General features: G+C 41.4%; 1 protein-coding gene across 1 annotated transcript in view; it reads right to left on the bottom strand.

Moving 5' to 3' along the window:
• prdm6 (PR domain containing 6) overlaps positions 1 to 20,753 on the bottom strand; it is a 79,781-nt gene extending 59,028 nt beyond the window's left edge. Inside the window, exons 1-4 of the mRNA XM_079270019.1 lie at positions 20,749 to 20,753; positions 18,756 to 19,489; positions 7,237 to 7,385; positions 6,675 to 6,833 (exon numbers count right to left, since the gene is read on the bottom strand). Of these exons, the coding sequence (XP_079126145.1) occupies positions 6,675 to 6,833; positions 7,237 to 7,385; positions 18,756 to 19,473 (1,026 nt within the window). The 5' untranslated portion in view covers positions 19,474 to 19,489; positions 20,749 to 20,753. The remainder of the gene's footprint in view (positions 1 to 6,674; positions 6,834 to 7,236; positions 7,386 to 18,755; positions 19,490 to 20,748) is intronic.
• Positions 20,754 to 22,500: the final 1,747 nt, after the last annotated feature.

Here is a 22,500-nt window from a genome sequence, read left to right as displayed (position 1 = left end):
GCTTTGAACACGAGGGATGAACATAGATTAGCCGTAAAACAACATGCACTTATCTATATATCTTTGTGGATTCATACGCCGCTCAAAATAGTCTAGTTTAAGAAAACCTTTTTTTAAAACCTAAACTGTATATTTGTGTTTTGTGTTTAGCGGTGGAGGAAGTCAGACGGACTTTAACATGTTGTTGGTTTTGGTCGTTTCATGAAAAAACATGTAAATGAAACCGTTAATGTCAGATGAAACATGAGTGACATCAATTTAAATGAAAGCTTTATCTCCCTGTTTTTGCTTGTTCACCTCAGTTTCTTCGCTTTTATCTCTTCCATCCATTCTTCCTTCCTCCACCTCTTCCCTCTCAGCATCCTAACGGAGAGAAAACACTCCCCACATCCATCCCATTAAATCTCTGGTAACCACAGAATGCGTTGGTAGCTGCCAGGTAGAAGGAAGGTTAAATCAAACCAAAATAAAGACAGACTGCTCCTCATTCATCCCGTCTGTGACACGTCCACCAAATCTTTCAGTTTCCTTAATCACAACCTGTCCTTTTCAGCAGTAAGCCTCATAAAGCTGCTGCCATCACCGCCGCTGCCGTCGCGCCCAAAAGCAACAGTCTGGACCTCCACAGATCCAGAGAACCGAGTCACCACGTGAGACTCAGCGATAAATCTGAGGGAAGGAATCGCTCAGAGAAACGGATAATATTTAGATAACCGACCCTGATTCACCTCAGAGTCAACAGTCTGAAGGGCAGAGCTGCTGCTTTCTCACACAGCGAGGAGGTGGAGGAGGAAGAGGAGGAGGAGGAGCAGGAGGACCAGCAGAGTGTCACGCACGTAGACTGAGGTACCTTCACGTACCCCCACCCACAGACCTGAGGTACCACCACCAACAGGAGTCAGGAACCACCACGCACAGGACTGACAAAACACCAAACACAAGATTGACGTACCATCACCCAAAGGACTGACGTACCACCACCCAAAGGACTGAGGTACCACCACCCAAAGGACTGAGGTACCACCACCCAAAGGACTGAGGTACCACCACCCAAAGGACTGAGGTACCACCACCCAAAGGACTGAGGTACCACCACCCAAAGGACTGAGGTACCACCACCCAAAGGACTGAGGTACCACCACCCAAAGGACTGACGTACCACCACCCAAAGGACTGAGGTACCACCACCCAAAGGACTGAGGTACCACCACCCAAAGGACTGAGGTACCACCACCCAAAGGACTGACGTACCACCACCCAAAGGACTGACATACCACCACCCAAAGGACTGAGGTACCACCACCCAAAGGACTGACGTACCACCAACAACAGCACTGACGGCTGGTCCTTCTGATTTCCCATCCACTAGTTGTACCCACCCTCCACCCAGATGCCCAAATGACACCAACCCCCTGCTAATACACCCTCTTGACCATCCACCAACCCCGCCCACCTGTCCCACCAACCCTCACCCATTTCTCCCAATGACGTACCTCAACCCAGTAACTCAACAATGTTGTTAACAACAACTGAAACGCATCGGTCTATGCAGTGAAACCATGGAAACGGTGTCTAATATACAATACAGACAAATATCGACACTTAATTCCATCCTGAAACAATGGAAACGTAAACTCGACTGGGAATATGTCGGATTACTGCATGTTCCTGCATCGGCAGATTTATTTTCCAAATGAAGATGATGAATGCACCAAATTGATGCCAAAACAGATCAAATGGGCCGAAATATAATTAAATTTATCGTCCATATTTACTAAATAACAGACCCTTTCTTTTGAACATCTTATTGAGCGAATAACCGGAGCTGATGGACGAACATCCAGAGACGGTTTCAAAGCTCTGGCTTGAAGTTTTGTACTGTAGCTCATCACAGCATGTGAAACCTCAACAGACGTCGACACAGGAGAGGAAACAACCAGCGGCTCCATCACTGTGTCAAAACACGCACACACACACACACACACACACACACACACACACACACACACACACACACACACACACACACACGGTGTTATTCCAACATGAAGGTCCTGATGGAAAAAGTCTTTGTTCTTGAACCTCCCGTGGTCACCATGCCCACAGGGTGATGTCACACAGAGCGGAGAAAATGAACTGAGTTAACCCGACTGACGAGTGGGTTTAACCAAACAGCCCCGTGGGTGAGCGGTGGTTGGTGGTGACCGCCGTCTGAACCTTCATGTCAGCTAGAAGGAGTTTCATTCCAACCCCTAAAACAGGCTCTCTGTGTTCACACTCTTTGGGTCCACCTTGGTTCCAGGTCTGGCCCAGTTATGGTTCTGATCTGTTCATGGTTCTGGGTTGGACACAACATGAGCTGAAAGCAGTGTAAATGTTTGGTCAACACTTCATAGATGAGAGAAGCAGCCACGTTGGCCTCTGGCGTTTTTCTTTGATTTGACCTCAAGAGACTTTATCTGTTTCCTTTTTGTTGTTTCTCTCCAACCTTCCAACCAAACACGCAGAATCAGCTTTCAGGTTCTATGCACCACAGATCTGGAACAAACTTCCCCAAACCAACCTGATCTCAGAGAAATGTACGTGGAACGCAACGCTGGGGTGAAGCGCTCGAGTGTCGGAGTCACTACATTGACTATATTTACACGCACACTCATGTATTCTGAATTTATGTGGTTGTGTCAACATCATATTCCGTTATTCTGAATTAGTTCTTATTCTGAATGGATCATGTTGAGACTAAAACATATGTTGATATTGTTCAGGGTCTAGGATCATTCTTTGGACATATATGTATATATATATATATATATATATATATATATATATATATATATATATATATATATATATATACTCTAGCTCTGTGCGTTGAACACAACTAGTCAACAGTTAGTGAAGCTGGAGTAGAGATGATGTCCAGAGGAACGTCATGAAGGACTTGGACTTCAACAGGTTATATCGTGTGTTTATATATATCTTTTAGAGAAGCTGTTTGAAGGAATGAAAGAGGTCCAACAAGTCCTCCACCTCTGGAACACGCTGAGAGAACATCTGTTAGCTCCTGAAGTTCCACTTTGACATATCTAGACGTGATAAACGACGTGTGAGGACGTCGACCCGTCAAACACAGAAGAGAACGACGTCACCGTGGGATCCACTGGTGACGAGGACGAGACATGGGGTCGGTTTCCGTTAATCGGAATATGAACGGCTGCATGTAAACGGAAATATTAGTGGAATATTCATTTCATTATCCTCGTAAACAGCGTTTTAGGACTATTATCTATTTCCGAGTAAGGGCGATAAACGTAATATTTGCTGCATGTAAACATCAGTGTAGAAGCTGCTCACAGAACTTTTCCATTCACATTGACACCTTTGCATTACTGTGTCTATGAGCCTCGACCTCCGGAGACCCTTCAGATAAACTGACCCGCTGCATTACGTCACTGCTTCCATTCAAACCCTCCGTCGATACAAAGTCAAACGCCTCACTGACATCAAAACAACTGGAAACCAAAAATTCAACATATTAAAAAAAACGATTATTATGTAATCAAACCGAAATGACGTCAATGGCTCCTTTCATGAAAAAAAACAGAATACAGACAGTTAGACAAACATTAAATAATGACATCAGTCAAGGAAACATTAGCGAGTCTGAACTGGACGCTGTGACCACAAACCACTGAAAACACAAAGTCAATGGGGGTTCTTCAGGGAATGCAGCTTAAACACGATGACGGACAGACGAGTCAGGACGAACAGGGGTTCACTTAGAGAACGCACAAAGAAATGAGATGTTAAGATGTGAAAAAACAAGCAGACGTTTTCTGAATCCTCTGGAGTCTCATCAACGTCCCGCACCAACTGAACAGTTCGCCTCACACTGTCCCTTCCTCTCCCCTCTCTGGTTTTGGTTTCTGAACCCGGAGGTCAACGGTTCAAATCTTCCCTTCCCTCGACATGATTAGTCAGAAACAAGAGGGAATATTTACTGTAACGTTACTCAACAGAGAGGCGCGGTCCTCACCAGGACCTGATTTCAGGAAACAATATGAACGGTAGTCAACGGCGAGAGACAAAAAAGATGTAATAACAGCAAAGAGAAGTATTGAAGTAACTATATTTAGGTTACAGTAAGAACATATTTATAGAAACTAGAAATTCCAGGACCTGAAAAGTCCAAAATCCAAATATATTTATTTTATATTGATATAAAAAAGCAGCAAATCTTCACTTTAGAGAAACTGGAAAATTTTCTGTCAATCGATTAACAAATGGATCAGCTGATCGGTTTCGCACTAAACTAAACTTTATCTGTTAAACATTCCGTCATGAATGTGCTTCACATCAGCCTGAAATCATTAACATGATATATGTATATACATACATATTATTATTACTATAATACTGTGTTAATGTCTCAGAGGCATAAATGATGAAGCTCCGTTAACAGAATAATTCCTGCGTGAACGTAAACGCTGAGCTCAGCAGATCAATGTGTCCAGCAGTGAAATACTGCAGAGAAGAAGATCCTCCTCCGTTCCTCCCGGACGAAGACGAAGAGTGTCTTAATTAAAAGTGGCCCTTCCTGGACACCATAGACAACGTGACACCGGCTCCCTGATTGGCTATAGGACAAACATCGCTTCCTGTTTTGGGGGGCGTCAATAAAGCCCGTTTAACACGTTTTTAATGGGATGTGCGCGTGAAGCCGCTTCATCGATACGAGCCCTAATGACCGGCCTCAGCCGATAATGTGCCGACGGTCAGAGCCCGGTGAGCCGAGGGGCCTCAACGGCTGGTTCGAGACCCCACAGAGGGTCGCAGCACCACTCTGCTGGGTCCAAATAACAAACCGGACAAGGACGCCTGAACACTCAAATACAAAGAGGGTGATTCAAGTTCTCTTTCCTCTGATTTCACAGCACATGCAGGAATATTCAAACCTCCACACGTTTATTTATTCTGTTTTTTTTACACCTGAACACAATCTCTGGAGGAATAACCTCATTTTTCTTGAGCTGAATAAAGGTGTGATCACCATCAGTTTACGGGAGCATGACAAACATTTACATGAAAATGTTTTCATTTTAATTAAATAAAGTTTGGATCGAAAAGTCATTTTATCTCCAAAGCAGCAAAAAGACAGAATAAAATAAAACACGTCTCCGAAATCTAGAATGAACCGAATATAACTGACAATCTTATACATTTAATATCATTTTACGATATTTTAGTTTTATTAAAAATATAGTTCATACAGTTTTAAAGTGATTTGAAGAAAACAGTTCGAATATCTATATCGCAAAAAAAGTAATAATTTTGCAAAAATAAGGACATTTTAGATTATGAAGTCTGAATTTTAAGATAGAAAAAATTATCCTTTGAGAATTCAGTTGTAATATAGAAATGGAAACGAGTTTGGAGGATCACTTTAAACGTCTTCAGTCAGTTCTTTGAAACAGTTTGAAGTAACATTTGTTCGGTTTTATATGAAAATCCACCTTTTCTCTTCCAGTAAAACCTGATATTATAAATAAATGTAGAAAATGTGGAAACACAACCGTCACATAACCGTTTGTCCCGTGATGGTTTGATCGTTTACCGTACAGCTGAATACTGTCGAGTCTCTAGAAGTCTCTGTACTGAAGGAAAACTGTAGAATCCTGCTGTCAGTGAACTCAACTCTCTCTCAGTTTCAAGCACAAATCCTGACATGACGAGCTCCGTGCTGCTGCTGGACTTGGCCTATGATGTTCTGCATGTCCCGCCCCCCCCCTGACCTCTGACCTTCAGTAACTCCCAACCCCCTCTTACCCCCCTCCCCCCCTCTGATGTCCAGCAGAGAGACTGATGTCCGTTCAACCGATGTCTGACTGACCTTTACAGCTCGGCCACAAGGGACTCATCCATCTCTCTGTCTCCCAGCATCCTTCACTCCCTCTCTCTGTCTCCCAGCATCCTTCACTCCCTCTCTCTGTCTCCCAGCATCCTTCACTTCCTCTCTCTGCCTCCCAGCATCCTTCACTTCCTCTCTCTGTCTCCCAGCATCCTTCACTCCATCTCTCTGTCTCCCAGCATCCTTCACTCCCTCTCTCTGTCTCCCAGCATCCTTCACTCCCTCTCTCTGTCTCCCAGCATCCTTCACTTCCTCTCTCTGTCTCCCAGCATCCTTCACTCCCTCTCTCTGTCTCCCAGCATCCTTCACTCCCTCTCTCTGTCTCCCAGCATCCTTCACTCCCTCTCTCTGTCTCCCAGCATCCTTCACTCCATCTCTCTGTCTCCCAGCATCCTTCACTTCCTCTCTCTGTCTCCCAGCATCCTTCACTCCATCTCTCTGTCTCCCAGCATCCTTCACTCCCTCTCTCTGTCTCCCAGCATCCTTCACTCCCTCTCTCTGTCTCCCAGTCTCTCTCTCACACACACACACACACACACACACACACACACACACACACACACACACACACACACACACACACACACACACACACACACACACACACACACACACACGTTCATGATTCGACTCCTGCATTAACATGTGTTTTGATGCTTCACTTTCTCTCATAATCAACACAGCGAGACAGTTTGAACACAAGCTACCATCGACATAAACACTACGTTACCCATAATTCCACTCTTCGGCACACAGCCCCTCTTACCTCCCACAGGTGTCTGCTGTTCCTGACGGCTCCAGAGTGCAGTTTGTCCAGCAGCAGAGGGAGTCCCTGAAACGGGCCGATCCAGGTTCCCTGAGGGATCCTCTGAGACGCACAGATCCCATAACCCAGACCAGGAACTGTACTGGTGCAGAGACACACCTGCAGAACATGACGCAGGGCAAAGGAAACGCTTTCAATCTATTCATTGAATGCTCTCTTTCCATTCATACAAACTTTTCTATTCATACAATTTATTTCTATTTATACAAGTTATATATTTTAGCAAATTCATTTCTATTCATACAATTTATCTATATTCATATTATTTATTTATTTCATAAATTAAATTTCTATTCATACAATTTATTATAATTCATACAATCTATTTATGTATATACGTTTTATTTATATGCAATTTATTTATATTTATAAAATGTATTGAATTTAATCAAATTCATTATTTATCTAGTATACAGACAGACAGACAGACAGACAGACAGACAGACAGACAGACAGACAGACAGACAGACAGACAGACAGACAGACAGACAGGAAGTCTCACCTCTCTGGGCAGGTCTCTGAGCCAATCAGGGACGTCCGGCAGCGTGACGGGCGCCGCCGTGCTGCTGGTGCCGACGAGTCGACGCAGCGAGTGGAGAGGGCCGTGCATCGGACACTCGCCGTTCCTGTTGTCTGCACACATGTCACAGCCTGGAGGTACGAGTCACTGGTTAGTATATGTTATAACCAGCAGACAAACAACATCAAACTATATTTATACCAAACTATGAACCATAGAACATTCATATCAAACTACCAGACTTTACCTTCATATCAAACATGTACATCTATTGCTGAATCCTTGAAAGTAAAATGCTGAATTTACGACCTGAATCTAGTCGATGATTTTAATCATTTTCATGATTTCATGATTTTTGTGAATATTTTTATATTTTAGTCAATGCCACTATTTTGTATTTATTGTAAGTGTCTTTATTGTGACATATTTGTCTTTTATGCAGAAATAAAGAGAAAATGAAAAACAGGTCTGACTTTGTATTTTACACATTTAAAGATCAGTAAATATAAATCCACCAGTAGAAACACTGAACAAAGTAATTAGGAAACATCAGAGTTATTACTGAGGTTAAAGATCGTTGATTGGAGATCTGTTACAGAATATTCTGCAGCTGGCTGATCATCTGAACTCTTTTTCATTGGAGCTTTCAGTCAAAAACTTTGACTGATTTGACAGATAATTTAAACGCGTTAAAGACCAGTGTGTCCATGAAACCACCTTCTGACGACGTGAGCGCTGAAGAGGAAGAAAGCCGGACCGCGTGTTCGGACTCTTCTGGCTGCAGTGTTGTTGCAGGTTAAATGTGGCGAGCAGCGGATTGCTGGGAATTAGCGAGTGTCAACATTTACTCAGAGATGCCGTCTGACAGTAATGGATGTTAATTGACTGCAGCAACATAATGAGAGATTATTATCTGGACACAAAACTCCCACAAAGCAGAGAGAACAGGAAGTTCATGTTGTTGTTTCTGCTTTTCCCAAAATGAAATATCCGCAGTTTGAGAGAGCGACGGCTTCTTTACACCGTGATTGATGGAAGTAAATGAAATCACATTACTGTCATTTATAAACACAGAATGCAACGCAAGTTCACGGTCGAGTAAATGGGAAACATTTCACGGGACGGATTGTAAACCAGTTGAAGAACAGTCTTCAGTAATCAGTAATGGGAACATCGTGTTTAATGGTGCTCTGGTATTTAGGAACCTCAGCTGTGTGAAGAAAAGTCCTTTTTATGACTCCACTGAAACTAAGAGGATTCATAGACGTGGAAACTTAAAGATAAACACAAATGAAAATATGTTTTAGAGAAAAGAGTTCAACGTTTTGGGGGAACTTCAACCACAAACTGTTCTTAGATGTCCTGGATGTTTGCAGATTAAATAAACCAGATACAACATGTTAGTAGGACTAACTTTCAACTTTGAGCCAGGCTAGCTGTGTCCATCTGCTTCCAGTCATTATGCTAAGCTAGGCTAACCCTGTCCTGATTCCAACTTCTTACTTAATGCATGGGCATGAGAGACCCATGAAAAGAAAGAAAATAGTGACGTGTGTTCTTCGACATAAGATCAGATGAAGCTTAAGTGATACTAAGGGCAATTGTTGTGCAGCTGTTGCAGGAAATAGTACAAAAAAAACATAACGCAATGCAACAACAACGCAACGTAACAACAACGAAACGTAACAACGAAACGTAACAACGCAACGTAACAACGCAACGTAACAACAACGCAACGTAACAACGCAACGTAACAACGCAACGTAACAACGCAACGTAACAACGCAACGTAACAACGCAACGTAACAACGCAACGTAACAACGCAACGTAACAACAACGAAACGTAAGAACGCAACGTAACAACGCAACGTAACAACGCAACGTAACAACGCAACGTAACAACGCAACGTAACAACGCAACGTAACAACAACGAAACGTAACAACGCAACGTAACAATGCAACAACGCAACAACGCAACAACGCAACGTAACAATGCAACGTAACAACGCAACGTAACAACGAAACGTAACAACGCAACGTAACAACGCAATGTAACAACGCAACGTAACAACGCAACGTAACAACGCAACGTAACAATGCAACGTAATAACGCAACAACGCAACGTAATAACGCAACGTAACAACGTAATAACGCAGCGTAACAACGCAACGTAACAAGGCAACGTAACAATGCAACATAACAATGCAACTTAACAACGCAATGTAACAATGCAACGTAACAAAGCAACATAACAATGCAACGTAACAACGCAATGTAACAACAACACAATGTAACAACAACACAACGTAACAACGCAAGTAACAACGAAACGTAACAACGCAACGTAACAACGCAACGTAATAATGCAACGTAATAACGCAACGTAATAACGCAACGTAATAATGCAACGTAACAATGCAACGTAACAACGCAGCGTAACAATGCAACGTAACAATGCAACGTAACAATGCAATGCAAGGTCCTGTGTTTGTTGGACCTTTGTGGAGTTTCCTTGCTTGTTATATTCCTTATTAAATCACGTAACTTTCACTAACAGCCACATGTCCTTCATTAGCAGGGGAACGACATGAGATGTGACTTAAAGCTCTGGAAAAACTTCCGAAAAGGGACTTTGTTCCATCATCTCTCACACGGAGAATAAAGTCTCCCAGAGAGCAGAACAGTGTCCGCTGTAGATGAGCTGTGACCGTCCGTCCACAGCGACACACTCAGATTATTTTCACAGCTTCATTAGAAAGTTCAGAGCGCAGAGAGACGGCGAGGAGACGACGAGGAGACGGCGAGGAGACGGCGAGGAGACGACGAGGAGACGACGAGGAGACGACGAGGAGACGACGAGGAGACGGCGAGGAGACGGCGAGGAGACGACGAGGAGACGTCTGCTGCAGAGTTTCACTCTCAGCTCTTTACAGAAACACTGGAGCTCTGATCACTAAATACTGATACAAATACTTACACAGTTTTACTGATTCTTTGATCAAATAGTTTATCTTTCAAACCAACATTCTATTAATTTCAGTTTGTTTAATTTCTGCAAAGTTCTTGTCCATTAAACATGTCAGAACTGTTATGTCTTTTGTAAATAAAAAGGTTTTTGTTGGTTATCTATTTTATTGAAACATATATGTGCATTATATTTTGTAAAATATATTTTGTATAAATGTATCTAAACTTCTAAATTCAAGAATTATAGGAATTCATAGTAATATTCATTAAAGAAAAATTACAATGTATTTATATGTATTTCAAAATATACACACTGGTTTCTTTATGTGCAGTATGTTTGTACAGTATTTGTTCTACTGCTAGTACTACTCCCAATATTACTTATTTATTATTACGATACTACTTTCATACATTGATACACTTTCAAGACATTTTCCGGAGCTTTCAGTCGCATCGTGTGGACTTCATGTCACTACAATAACAACGTGATGAATGAAGCTGAATTATTACAACTAAAGAACAAGAGAGCAGATTGACCTTCTGTTGATAGTTTCTTGATATTTTAACCACCGGTACGAATGTTGATGAACAATGAATCTTTAAAATAACATTTGTCATGCTGGTTTTCACTAAGGTTCTAAAAAGCACATTTGAATTGATGTTTTCACGTTAATACGATGGTTAACAAGCTCCCTGTGATGTAAAATATCTCTTAATGTTAATGTAAGACATGAATAATGTGATTTCTGTAAGGTAAACATTGGTTTCACCACTAAGGTCCACTTGTACAGCAGTAGAGGACAACACGCTGCTCCTCTGCCTCGTGGCTGTAAACCTCCAGTAAGCCTTCGTCCTCTTCCTCTCCTTCAGACTGATGAACTGGCTGTGAACTTGTTATGGCGTTCTCTCCTCGCCGCCCATCATTCAAACTCAGTATTCTGTTACATCCATCGCCAGTGTTTAGACAGCTCCGCTCCGCCTCTGATGTCCGAGCGCCGGACGCCGTTCACACTGAAAACGTCTTGTGAGACGATTCTTACTGCTTCGTTCCCACAAAATGTGGATTTCTTTCTTTTTTTTCCAAACATTTTATCTTTTAAAACATCTACTTTTATTAATTTGCCTCGATAATACGAACGTAATCCTGAGCGATCGACTGTCAGAGTGAAACTCGGTTTCCTGAGCGCTCGCCATCACAAACAGCGAGAAGGCCGCGGCTCCGTAACGAACTCCGACTTCTCCTCAACAGAACCATCTCACTTCATGAAGACTGTTGATGGTGATGACTGCGTTTGTTTCCAACACAGCTGTGAGTCCAGATGAGGACGGACCACACAGCGAGGCTCCGCTCCTCCTCCGTAAACTCAACACAAAACAACCTCTGCGCAGCCTCTGAGCCTCTTTCAGCTCCTGCTTTTGGTTTTATGGCATTTTGTACACTATCAGCTCAGTACCAATCAGCTCAGTACCAACCAGCTCAGTACCAATCAGCTCAGTACCAACCAGCTCAGTACCAATCAGCTCAGTACCAATCAGCTCAGTACCAACCAGCTCAGTACCAACCAGCTCAGTACCAACCAGCTCAGTACCAATCAGCTCAGCACCAATCAGCTCAGTACCAATCAGCTCAGCACCAATCAGCTCAGCACCAATCAGCTCAGTACCAACCAGCTCAGTACCAACCAGATCAGTACCAACCAGCTCAGTACCAATCAGCTCAGTACCAACCAGCTCAGTACCAACCAGCTCAGTACCAATCAGCTCAGCACCAATCAGCTCAGTACCAATCAGCTCAGTACCAACCAGCTCAGTACCAACCAGCTCAGTACCAATCAGCTCAGTACCAACCAGCTCAGTACCAATCAGCTCAGTACCAACCAGCTCAGTACCAATCAGCTCAGTACCAACCAGCTCAGTACCAATCAGCTCAGCACCAATCAGCTCAGTACCAATCAGCTCAGTACCAACCAGCTCAGTACCAACCAGCTCAGTACCAATCAGCTCAGTACCAATCAGCTCAGTACCAACCAGCTCAGTACCAATCAGCTCAGCACCAATCAGCAGACAGACACGGTGAGAGACGAGCTGGTGAACATGGTGGAGCATGTAGCAGCTGATAGGAGCTGGTTGGGAGAGAGTCACATTCATCAAGTGACAGAATATGATTCATACGTGATCGTAACTGTTAAGTTGTTTTGGAGCCATTCTGCCCTCTATTGGAAATAAACCACAGAATGTAACTTTATGAATAGTAATGTTTTCATGAGCACTTCCAAAGCATCCCAAGAAAGTTACCTCTTTATGTATTTGTTTTTTAGTAGTAGTTTTATTTCTCTTTGTGGTCATTTCCTGTCTCTTTGTGGTCTTTTTGTGTTTCTTTATATTCAATTTTTGTCTTTGTTGATGTTTGGCGACTCTTTGAGTTTGTTTTGCTCCATTTCAGTCACTGTGAGTCTCTTTACGTCTGTTTTGCATCTTTTTGTCGTTGCTTTTCATCTCTTTGTAGTAATTGTGCATCTCTTTGTAGTTATTTTGTCTCTTTGTAGTTGTTTTGCATATTTTTGTCATTTGTTGTGTCTTTGTAGTTATTTTGCATGTCTTTGTAGTTGTTTTGTGTCTCTTTGTAGTTGTTTTGTGTCTCTTTGTAGTTGTTGTGTGTCTCTTTGTAGTTGTTTTGTGTCTCTTTGTAGTTGTTTTGTGTCTCTTTGTAGTTGTTTTGTGTTTCTTTATAGTTGTTTTGTGTCTCTTTGTAGTTGTTTTGTGTCTCTTTGTAGTTGTTTTGTGTTTCTTTATAGTTGTTTTGTGTCTCTTTGTAGTTGTTTTGTGTCTCTCTGTAGTTGTGTTGTGTCTCTCTGTAGTTGTTTTGTGTCTCTTTGTAGTTGTTTTGTGTTTCTTTATAGTTGTTTTGTGTCTCTTTGTAGTTGTTTTGTGTCTCTTTGTAGTTGTTGTGTGTCTCTTTATAGTTGTTTGTGTCTCTTTGTAGTTGTTTTGCATCTTTTTGAAGTTGTTTTGTGTCTCTTTGTATTTGGTGTCTCTTTATAGTTGTTTTGTGTATCTTTGTAGTTGGTGTGTGTCTCTTTATAGTTGTTTTGTGTCTCTTTGTAGTTGTTTTGCATCTTTCTGTAGTTGTTTTGTGTCTCTTTGTAGTTGTTTTGTGTCTCTTTGTAGTTGTTGTGTGTCTCTTTATAGTTGTTTTGTGTCTCTTTGTAGTTGTTTTGCGTCTCTTTGTAGTTGTTTTGTGTCTCTTTGAAGTTGGTTTGTGTCTCTTTGTAGTTGTTTTGTGTCTCTTTGTAGTTGTTTTGTGTATCTTTGTAGTTATTTTGTGTCTCTTTATAGTTGTTGTGTGTCTCTTTGTAGTTGTTGTGTCTCTTTGTAGTTGTTTTGTGTCTCTTTGTAGTTGTTTTGTGTCTCTTTGTAGTTGTTGTGTGTCTCTTTATAGTTGGTGTGTGTCTCTTTATAGTTGTTTTGTGTCTCTTTATAGTTGTTGTGTGTCTCTTTGTAGTTGTTTTGTGTCTCTTTGTAGTTGTTTTGTGTCTCTTTGTAGTTGTTTTGTGTCTCTTTGTAGTTGTTTTGTGTCTCTTTGTAGTTTTTTTGTGTCTCTTTACAGTTGTTTTGTGTCTCTTTATAGTTGTTTTGTGTCTCTTTATAGTTGTGTGTCTCATTGTAGTTGTTTTGTGTCTCTTTGTAGTTGTTTTGTGTCTCTTTGTAGTTGTTTTGCACCTTTTTGTAGATGTTTTGTGTCTCTTTGTGGTCTTTTTGGGAGTCTTCCCGGTTGGTGTTTTTAATTGAGTAAGTCAGGTGAAGGACCCCCTTAATAATCCGTCCATGAGCTTGGTTAGCTTTCATTAGGATTTAAAAGGTTGTGGGAATGCTATACATTGGGTGACACAATGATACATCTGTGAGACGATATACGTGTCAGATATTTAGCTGCACTGTTTATATGGTTGTAGATATCTCTTTGATATTTCTGTTTGTATGATTCTTTAGGAAAGCAGTAGAACACGTCAAACATGGGTTCATCGTCCCACAGTAAATATGGAAAACGTGAAAAACAATCAAATGTGTTTAAGAGACAGCTTAAACATGTGTGTGTGTGTTTAACAACTTCACTATACAACCGCCCACAGACATTCAGTCCAGATGTCATATGTCAGAATTGATTTGTGTTTTTGTCAAATGTTTTATTTCAACAGAAATAAATAAGATTTAAATCCATTAAAATGTAAAACTTCAAGATTTGTATTTCATTCTCCATTTCTACTAAGTGACAGGAGAGCGGATCTTGTTTATTTTTTATATTTAAATAATAATTTTGGAGCTTCAACTTTCTCTAAAAGTTGTGATTAAAGTTTGAATTTAAAGGATAATCTGTTTGTTTTCTTAATGACATGGATTCACTTTTATTTGTCATAAACCTGCAGCTACTAAATATTATGACGGCGTTATTTTCTCCAAAACATCAAGTAAGTTTGTATCAGTGTGTCTGATATGCATCTGTATTTTGAGGTGCGTAATGTTTTTAAATATCAACATTAAAATGTCAAAATTGATCATAGCAATCTGCCATCTATAATGCTATCACTCTCATATTGATTGACAGCTGTTTAAATGCACAGATTAAAATGAGACAATAACTAAATTCTTATTGTTTTCAGGAAAAGAAGCCAAATTTAACCAACGCATATAAATTTAGACCACCGACCGAACTCTGTGCATTTAAAGGAGCAGGTCCACGCTCACAACATCAACTCAGTCAGTTAAACAATGGTACGACGTCTTCTGTCTCTGGACAGACAGACTTCTGTCAAGTCTGAAAGACAATAAGGATGACCCTGATGACGTCATAGTGATGTCATCAGGGTCATCTCAGTTTTGAGTCGGCGACGACACGTTTCTAACAGGAAGCGAGCGTTACAAACCGGAGGTGTGGAGAGCAACAGAGATGGAGAGAGGGCCTCATGAAAAGATGCCATCCTGTTGCATTATGGGAAATGTAGGATCCAGTGACTCGTTTTAAGGAGTAAACAACAGGATTCTACCGTTCTTCCTAAAATTATAAAGTGTAACATTAAATTACATTTCAAAAAAGAAAAGTCACTAACTTAGACATTTGATTGTTTTATTGAACGTCTGATTTCATTTTATCTCCAAACATTATGGTCCAGATTGTTCAGTCCAGTTTTCTCGACCTTAAAAGAAATCAAAACTATTTTATTTTTAACAATCCAAAATCACATGTTGCTCGAAAGGACTTTACACTGTCTGTGATTCCAGAACAATACGTTATTATTTTAATCTATAACTGTTTGCATGAACGATTCTAAAACACTCTTCATAAATAATAATGTGTTATGTGCATAAATTCATCATGCCATTAATATTTCTACATCAAACAGGAGAAAACTAAGTTATTTAACTGTTTGATGGGACTTTACTGAGTTTAATATATTTAAATAATAAACATGTTAAATGAAGGAAATATGTGAGAAACTACAATAATAATCTATAATAAACACAAATAATATGATAAATATTCATCACAAAAACGTTTGACTTCACCTGAAAACACCATTTATGTTTTACTATTATTAATATAATATATATAATTATTATTAATATTATTATAATCATCATTGTTATTATCCATCGCTGTTATTAATATTATTGGTGTAATTAATAATTGAGGTCAGACGGTGACACATGAGGGAGTGTGTGTGTGTGTGTGACTGCTTTATCTACACTAACACGCACGCGCACACACCCCAGAGACCTCAATACAGCCGTGTTGGGATGATAAATGGCGGGCCGGTGGCCGGAGGATCGATCCCCCTCCCCTCCCCCCCCTCTCCCTCTCCTCTCTCTCCCCCTCTCTCTCCTCTCTCTCTCTCTCTCTCTCTCTCTCTCTCTCTCTCTCTCTCTCTCTCTCTCTCTCTCTCTCTCTCTCTCTCTCTCTCTCTCTCTCTCTCTCTCTCTCTCTCTCTCTCTCTCCCTCTCTCTCTCTCTCAAACACAAAACTATATACGGCAATTAATTCCTGCTTGTCCCTCCATCCCTCATCGGCCCTGCCGGCGCGTATCGACGCAGATTACTGCTGATGGTCCGTTTTATCACCGCGGAATATACACACAGACGCGCGCACACTCACGCGCACACACGTGATATAATCTCACTGTTGAGGATCGCTGCCTGGAACCAAAGCAGCGAGAGTCGCTTCATAATGGAGTTACGATGCATCGGTCACAGCGAGAATCTACAGTTAGACAAACGAGCTGCTGCAGAACGATGTGATCGGTATGTGATTATATAACGACGCAGTTTAAAAGAGTCACATTCAAAGTCCAAAACTATAGAAATATGACTTATACAGGAAAACAATAAATCAACAAGATGATGTGCTGTTATAAGAGAGACTGGTAAAGGATGGACACATTTAGAGAAGCTCAGCGCGCGACACAATAAAGTCATGATATTATGGACTCATTTATATGTTTTATAAATACCATTCAACTAACGTAACACACAGCAGACACACCGAAGCACTACGTTATACATATTATATTTAATCAACTAATATTAAAATAAAACCGTGATTGGTAGAAAATAAACATTCCATAAGCAAACAGAAATAATATAATCTATTAAAACAGGAGTTTTAAGACCATAAGAGACCATAACATGATGTGGAACCTGCACGCGCTCATAATGAGTAAAATACAACAAGGTTGATGTTGATTTGCTTTTCTTTTTTTTAAATAGTTATTATTGAATTACAATAATACTCTCGAGACAAAAACAAGAAAAGCAAACAAGCAAAATAAATATGTGATGATAAGACGATGATAGTGTTGAGATACAGTAAATGAAATGAAATCAGGGAGAGAAGTTCAAATGAACAACACCGCATTGCCACCGCACACTGTCCAAACTAACGCACGCGAGTCAGCGGCCGACGGTGACGTCGGCTCAAACCGGAGAGAGTTTGGAGACGTGAAGCCGAACCGTCTGATTCCTCGTGTTCATGCGAGTAACGGGCCACGGATTCCAAACAAGACAGCGGGGCGCGCACGCCCGGTGTGTGTGTGTGTGTGTGTGTGTGTGTGTGTGTTTGGACAGATATTGACAGAGCACCGTCATGCGTAAAGGACGCGCACACACGCGGACTCTCTGCACCAAAGTGGGCCTCATAAAAGGAGTTCGATGAATTCATGCGGAATATAAATGCGTTTAATTATTTTACTGCGGAGTTAAAAACGGCAAATAACAGAAGTATAAAAAACATTTAGATTCATAAATTAAAAACCTTTAAGTACATTTTAAAAGATGAAAATAAAAAATAAAAGTCGGTTTGAAAGCTTCTGCAGAGCCGTTTGATTTCATAAAAACTGGACCTGAAGTGAAGAAAAACTAAAAGGCATCGATCGATCTCTTTGATCGCAGTTAAAGTGAGATTAATCATTAGCGCGCGCCTACATACAATTAAAGAAAACACACTCAAATGTGAGCGCGTGAAGGCAGACAGGTGTAAACCCCGACTGCTTCATTCACATCCAATCTGAATGAAGTCTGGTTCATATGAACTGCTGCTGCGTGAAGGTCTGAACCCCGGACAGGCTGCTGACCTCTCACCTCTGACCCTCCTCCTCCTCCTCCTCCTCCTCCTCCTCCTGTCCAACACTGCAGCTGTCAAACCAACTGTAACGTCTCACAAACCCACACATAAGGCCACATTTTAATGATGAATTACATCTCATATTGAAGTATTTTTTATATTTTAAACTGGTGAACAATTTACCAAAATTATCATTATTTTATTTCTCAACTTCTTAATTTTATATCATTGATTTCAAGTGAATGTTTAGCTGCCATTATTAGATACTCATTTTGTGGGGCTTTGATTGAATAAATAGTGTAGAGATATTATAAAAACTACCATTTATGCTTGAAGAAATACTATACAAATATTTAGAAATGCAAAACCATAAATAATATATGAAGAAATGATGAAATAACAGCTGCTTAGCCAATAACACCACATTCCCTACAGGAATATTATACAAATATTATAGAAATTATTCAGAATTTGATTATAATATTTCCAGAACAATTAAAAGAGATTAATTACATTTCAATAAACTCTGTTCAGCGTCGCACACACACGATTCTTTAAGATATGTTATAGAAATATGAAGCAATAATTATTAAAGTTTCTACAAACTCTTTACTGTGTATCAGAAAAAAACAAAAGTCACTGAAGCCACCAAAGAAGTATAGATTACTACTAATAGTTATTATTTCAATATTATAGAAATATAAAATATATTCATATCATTTTACACATTTCAAATAAGATTAAAACGACACAAGTTTAAAAGTCACTCAAAGACCGTTTGGGAATCTTATACGAAAATCATCAGAATATTATAGCGTCAACACACCGCCAATGAACTCCAGTGACCTGAGGTGTGTGTGTGTCTGTGTGTGAGTGTGTGAGTGTGTGAGTGTGTGTGTGTGTGTGTGTGTGTACGTACGGTTGTTGAGCTCTCCCGTCTGGTTGCTCAGAGGGATGATCTCCATCCTCTGCTGTCCGTACAGGTAGTAGTCCAGCTCCTCCGACGTCAGCTTGAACCTGGTCGGTTTGCCGCCCTCCTCTCCTCCTCCTCCTCCTCCTCCTCCTCCTCCTCCTCCTCCTCCTCCTCCTCCTCCTCCTCCTCCTCCGCTCTTCACGCTGGACGACACCACGCCGACTCCGCCGCAGCTCTGCTCTTTGGCCTGATGGAGAAGCCCCGCTGCTGGGTGGAGACCCTGCTGGTTGTCCGGGGGTGCGATCACTATAAGATCTCCTCCTGGTCCTCCTCCTCTTTCTCCTCCAGGGCCGGCACACATGGGGGCCAACGCCTGCCCGAAGAGAGCGATCTGCTGGGGAACGGGCAGCTGGGAGAGCCCTGCCGAGGTGGAGATGGACATGGAGGAGGAGGACGGGGTGAGAGCTGCTGCAGCTGAGGAGGAAGAAGCCGAGGAGGACGTGGAAGAAGAGGACGAGGAGGTGCAGTGCGTGGAGGCCAGGAGGTGGCTGTGCAGGCGGGACGGGCGCAGGCCGTCCATGGGGATGGAGAGGCGGTCGGGTGGAGGCGGCGGCGCCAGAGGAGCCTTCAGCTGCGCCTGAGGGAAGAGCTGCTGCCAGTGCTGCAGGTAGGACGGGTCCACCTTCAGGAAGGCCGAGCCGCCCGGGTCACCCGGCTTCAGCATGGCTGCCCGCGGCCTGCTGGGGGGGGGGCAGAGAGGATGAGCTGTCAATCATCAGCATCAGAGGTCAGGGTCATGAACGTAACACAGAGCGCGTTAAACCCAAACACTACTGTGTCAAATCCACCACAAACACATTACAAACCAGAAGCCAAGTCACATTCCAGACGTGTTGTTTTCCTGATATTTTACAGGAAAACACCGTATTTCCACTTTAAAATCCCTCCTCTATACATTTAACTGACAAGGACTCAAATAACTAAACATAAATCAAAAGTGTGTCGGCGTTAAATGTACTCTCAAGGTGTGAAGCTGAAGCTGATCACAGATTTCAGCCTCCGTCACTCACATCAAACTCTTAGTTTTGGGTGTTTCTGCTGAGCCGAATCTCGCCTGATTTACAGGTTTTTACCGTCGGCTCACACTTGACACTGACTCATTCAAAAAAGCAACACTTCAGCCTTTCTGTAGTTGGTGTTCAATTTTAAAAGATGAAAACACACGAGAGGCTGGTGTTTAACCTCGTCCTTCACTTTACGTCTGATCATGTTTCTACTTTTAGTTTATTTATCATTAAAATATCTGAATACATGAGAGTGAGAGATATTAACAAAATGTCAACATTCAGTTTCAGGTGTTAAGTGGAGCAAATTGAATCTACATCAAAGCTTCATCCAGTGTTTCCATCATCTTATTTATTACACATTTATCTTCATTTAATGTACATTTAAAGCGTTTACTGCGTCTGATTCTACAAGTTGTCCATCATGTCAATCACCTTGAATTTACATTAAAGCTTAAACAATAAAATAAAACGTCCAATACAAATATACACATGTGGCAATAATTACAAATAAGACAATAAAAAGTTAAATATCAGATAAACTGATTTTATTCACTAAAGTTGAAGATGAACTATCATGTGTTTCTGTTTAAATTAAATATTCAGACAGTTTGGAGGTTATAAACATATATTTGAGTTTAAGATGTTTCTGTTCTCTGTTGTAATAATGAATAAATAAATCCACATTGTTCTTTAAAAGCTGTAAAAATGTGGCACATTTTAAAAGATGTCAACATCCAGGAATCTGGAAGAATCTTGCTCCTTTCAGCCTCATCATCATATTAAAAGTAATTTTATTCTATTTCTCCTCCTCGTGCTGCATAAAGAACGAGCAAAGAAAGTCTCCTCCTGCAGATGAAAACGTGGTAAACTGCATATGAGACATAAAGTGTGTATAAAGTCTACAGCCAACAGAACACTCAGTGTAAACTGACTTGAGTCTGCTTTGACCCTCCGCTTCAGCCCAGCTCCGCTCCGCTCCGCGGTCTCGGTCTCGGTGTCGGTCGGCTGCTTTAGCGCTGATTTTACGCACGCAAAGCGCAAACAAATAAAGCCGCACCAAATAAAAAGCCGCGAGCGCACACTCGCAGGCACTTCAGATTACTTTAAACCAGTAAAAAGTTCCATGAGGATAAATACAAAAAAGGTCCGGGTAAGTCCAAGACAGACCGGCGGTCCGGCGTGCTGTCTGTGTCCGGACAGAGGCAGCGGTGGAGCGGGTAGAGAGGCGGCGGCGCTCCGCTGGGTTTCCCACCCGGAGTTTCCCGGGATGTTGTGTTTTCTTTTCTTTTTTTGTAAAACGTGAAAGTTGTTGCAGCGCAGAGGAGGCTTACTGCTGTCAGAGTGTGTGCGGCTCCTGGGCGCCGATTTCCGGGCAGCGGTGGAAGGTTTGTCCCTCCTCCGGGCTGCAGTGAACCATCGAGGGGAGCCGGGACAGTTCGCTGCGTCCTGCGCGTCTCCGGAGCCAAAACTACCGAAGCGGCTGCTGCGCGAGCCTCTCTCTCTCCCTCCTCCCCCCTCTCTCTCTCATTCTCTTGCCCTCTCTCTCCCCTCTAATTCACACGTATTATTTCTCTCCCACTTTCTTTTCTTTTTCTCCATCCTCATCTTCAAACTCTTTTTTTCTGTTTCTCTTTTTCTCTCCATCTCTTTCTTCTCTGCTGCTTCTTCTTTCAGTTCAATTGAAATGATCTTTATTGACACGAGAATGTGCACACAGTCAGACCATGTCAACCTCTGAGTGCGATATAAAGGTTGTAGAGTGTACAGTTGGTGCTTTGTAGTAAATTAACTGTTTATTGAATCTCTCCTATAATCTTTACATATTTAAAAGAACGGTAAATACTCAGACTAAAATAATCTGATGAGTATTTTACTGTAAAATCACAGTTCAATGCCGTAACACGACAGCAACATACTACTATAACAGTCATTTGATGCCATAACTGACTATACAGTCACAATATACAGCCGGCATTTCACTGTAACGTACTGTTAAAAAAGCCTCATGAACTTGTTGTGAAAGTAATGCGACTAGAAAACCAGTAATCTACTGTAAATTGACAGTCAAATATTTGACAGTGTACTTGTTTAGGTGTAGGCAACACAACTTGGTTCGTTTTGGGGTTAAAATAGGATACATTTGTGATGTAAATGAACTTATACCCAACTTAAAATAAGTGACCGTTTACTTCTGGTTTAGTCACAGGACATGAACAGTGGTCTCCTGGGTGAAAGTCCCATCTATCCATCCCGTCTTCCTCTTCCTTTGTCACTCCTTACACTTCGTCAACCTCACTTCCTCCTTCGGCCCCGTCATAACTACGACAACTAGGTCGCTGCATAACAGTGTTGAACCTCTACAGTGAAAAAGATTTCCAATAGATGATAATTATGAATCTGCGATGTCGTGCAGAAAACCTTGTATCTCCATATTTCGTCTTTATCTTTTTTTCATGAATCAAAGACATTGGTCTTTACGTCTGTCTTTGGGTTTTACAAACATTTAATTTATGAAAAGTCTCAAAACTAACTTCTCGTAATCCATCCATCGGATCCTGAAACTGTTGCCAAAACCTCACATTTCAACTTCCGTCTTCACAGGAAAACTCGGTTAGGTTTAGACAAAAAAACCGAATAAGTTAAGTTCGAGAAAAGATGGTGAAATACTGAGTTAGGTTTAGTTA

This window comes from Melanostigma gelatinosum (genome assembly GCF_949748355.1).
Source record: "Melanostigma gelatinosum genome assembly, chromosome: 6".
NCBI classification, from domain to species: domain Eukaryota; kingdom Metazoa; phylum Chordata; class Actinopteri; order Perciformes; family Zoarcidae; genus Melanostigma; species Melanostigma gelatinosum.
Note: the sequence above shows the minus strand (reverse complement) of the source record. Positions and strands in the feature narration are given on the sequence as shown.